This window comes from Oratosquilla oratoria, chromosome 10, assembly GCF_046742065.1.
Source record: "Oratosquilla oratoria isolate Oo_2021 chromosome 10, ASM4674206v1, whole genome shotgun sequence".
NCBI classification, from domain to species: Eukaryota; Metazoa; Arthropoda; class Malacostraca; order Stomatopoda; family Squillidae; genus Oratosquilla; species Oratosquilla oratoria.
Window position 1 is genome coordinate 22876405 of NC_134786.1, and position 3276 is coordinate 22879680.

General features: G+C 41.8%; 1 protein-coding gene across 1 annotated transcript; it reads right to left on the reverse strand.

Moving 5' to 3' along the window:
• Positions 1-1038: 1038 nt before the first annotated feature.
• On the reverse strand, positions 1039-2309 carry LOC143028999 (methylglyoxal synthase-like). The gene is made up of 2 exons (XM_076191344.1): positions 2168-2309; positions 1039-1960 (listed from the first exon to the last, which is right to left on the reverse strand). The coding sequence occupies exons 1-2, from the start codon at positions 2241-2243 to the stop codon at positions 1335-1337; spliced, it is 702 nt and encodes a 233-aa protein (XP_076047459.1). The 5' UTR covers positions 2244-2309; the 3' UTR covers positions 1039-1334.
• Between the last annotated feature and the right edge of the window lie 967 nt (positions 2310-3276).

The following is a 3276-nucleotide window of genomic DNA, read 5'->3' on the forward strand; positions in this document are numbered from 1 at the left end:
GCTTAAGGCGAAGCTCTCTGATAATTTTGTCTAAATTCTCTTTACCTAGAAAGGGCCAGTAATAAAACACGAAGAAAATGTGTTTTCTATGCTTCTTAGATGGATGAAACTATGTCTATATCCATAGTTTTATGCTTCGGACTACGGAAAAAAATCTCACATTTCTCCTTTTATATATTCATTGCAAATCTCTTTATATGTGCGCATGATTAAGAAAACAAAAAATAATATTCAATTATTATTTTACTATATATACGTGTAAAGTAGTTGCCATTGGAATCCTCAACTTCTATCTTTAAAAATAATTAGATCTTTGTAGCATGTGTCTATTCTTCCTTTCTCTCAATTTGAAAGAGGTTGGTAGAATAGCTATCATATTTCACTTGTTAAACAAGGCACCCTATAGTTCTGAATCACAGTGTTGATCTCCTGCGAAGAATAAGAATGATAAAGTTAAGGAATGTGCCGTACATTTCATATGCTTGGTTTATCAGTGAGCACTGTGGGCTTCCTAGTTAGCGGGTTTCCTGCTGGCCAAGCACTGCTTGGTGTCTGGCAGTTGGCACGGTACGGGGGAACAGTTTAATCTAATATTGTTGTGCACATTGTCAGTAAGTACAATTGTCTAATACCAGCACAAGGGTGACGACTTTAGTCAGAGGTAAGGATCCCCTATCGTGAGCGCCTTCGTCTTTGGGTATGGCTTATTCTTTGAAATAAACTGATCATGCAGTATTTTTCTAGCCCATAGATGAGTTTAGTGTAGCCTCTACTATATGAATTTCTTTGCATGGCCTGGGCTAAATTCATCCAATACTTCGACTGCTATGTATGTCTAGATACTTCTCTCTTAGAAAGAGCTATCTAGAGAATATAAAGTAAATATGTGTTTGATGGTCCTGAGAAGGAATAAACACTTTGTTCTCTCGTGATTTTGAACTATGAACTTAATGTATAAACGGACTAAAAAATCACATTGCGTTTTATGAATATTGAGTAAAAATAAATTAATAAATGCATATGATTAAAAGTGTCGAGAAAACCATACATAATATTGCATAATTTATTAACATATATCATAAATACTAGGTACATGTAAAATAGTTGCCACTGTAATGCTCAACATACATCTTAGAATATTCTCGCATTCTATGGAGATGAAGTAGGATACTTGAATGAATATTACATTTGTTAAAAACTATATCCTAATTAAAGAGATACATTCTGTTTTTGAATTACAGTATTGGTCTCCTACGGAGAATAAGAGCTGTAATGGTGAGGAGTGAGGAGTTCGATTCTTTTTTACCGTGTAATAAGTGAGTATTGTGAGCTTCCTAGTTAGCGGGCTTCCTGCTGGCCAGCCACTGCTTGGTGTCTGGCAGTTGGCACTGGACACTCTGAGACATAAGGGGTGAAGAGATGAGGAAGTCCGCGGTGACGGGGTTGTTGGCGATGGGGACGTTGTAGAGCGTGGCGATCCTGAGTAGGGCCTTGACGTCAGAGTCGTGGGGCATGACATCGAAGGGGTCCCAGAAGAAGACGAGCATGTCGAGGCGTTGCTCGGCGATGCGGGCCCCGATCTGCTGGTCGCCACCGAAGGGTCCGCTCAGCAGACCCTCCACCTCCAGGCCCACCTGCTCCCGGAGCCACATGGACGTGGTGCCCGTACCCAGGAGATCGTGGCCACGCAGGACCTCGCGCCACTTCAGGGTCCACTCGAGGAGCTTGCCCTTCCTCTTGTCATGGGCCACCAGAGCGATGCGCTTGCGCTCAGGCAGCGTGCGTAGGACTGATGTGGGTAGGTCCGCTTTAGGTGCGCTTGTGGGGACGGTCATGATAGGTGCAGTGGATGAGAGGTCGAACTTCTCCAATTGCTCCTTGATGCGCTGGACGGAGGCGGTTTCCGTGGCATGGCTGAACTCGACCTCCTTCGGTACTCTGGTCTTCCAAGGGTTTGACACTGCCGAGAAAGAAATGAGGTTAGTTCTTCAATAGTGACACATTAGATTGTTGTTTTTTCAAGGTAGATCATCATGTGCCATCCTAGTCTTTACTATTTCTTTGTGTGCATACATTTTATCCTTCTATCGTTACTCTATAATAGATTGAACTGACAGGTGACAATAGGTGGTTAAGCGTAAAGATCTTTAGATGAGATCGTACTTACGATTGGACGCTGAGCTCTTGGATCTGGAGAGCTTGGCCCAGTTTCTCCTCCGTTCGGCGATGGTTGGGCCTGTCATGATGTCTGCACGGGGTCCTTCAAGTCCTTATTCTCTGAGTTGAAGTAACCAGTCGCTGGGTTGGAGAGGGAATGTGCTTTTGTCCAGTGAGCTCGGGTTTATATACCTGTGCCCAGTAATGTGTCGTCCCGCCCTCTGACGATAAAAGACATCCGGCCAAGACTCCTCTAGTAGCGGGACAAAGAGTGAGGCCACCCTACTTTCCTTCAGTACCGACTCGGGGACTTTTCCTTTGTGTCTGAGAGCAATACATACCCTTGAAAAACAAGGCTAGGCACTCTCCCATCAAGTGTGTTGACGTCAAGTGAGGTAGACGGATACTAATGTTAGATTGATGTCAGGGACTATTCTTTGGTCCGCGTAATAATTGTAGACTTACACTAATATTTCTATTAAAGAACCAGTATAGCCTTTAGAGTGAGTTCATAACTCTCACTGTATTTTCTAGCATTCCTTAGTTCGTTCATACAATTGTTGTACTGACGTACAGAAATAAATAGATATGCAAGTTGTCATTTACATACGCAATTTGAATTGTTATGCGTTCCTGACATTTCTCACTATTTGCTGTGTGACGCCAAGCTATTATCTCTCTCTCTCTCTCTCTCTCTCTCTCTCTCTCTCTCTCTCTCTCTCTCCTCTCTCTCTCTCTCTCTCTCTCTCTCTCCTTTCTCTCTACTTTCTATTAGTATCAGAATGGATTTAGGACAAACAATGAAATAAAAAATTGAACAAAAAATTATGCTTGAAAAATGCATTTTATTCCTGAATGAAATACGTAAAATTTACAAAAACAAAAAGTCGTGTTAATTTTCATTCAATTATAAGAACATAAGAACATAAGAATGAAGGAGACTGCAAGAGACCATAAGGCCTACACTAGGCAGCTCCATATCCATCACCACCTGTCATCCCTATCCATAAAATTGTCTAACCCTTTCTTAAAACAACTGATATTTTCATCGCTCACTACATGGTTACGAAGTCTATTTCAATCGTTGACCACCCTATTAGTAAACCAATTCTCGCCTAT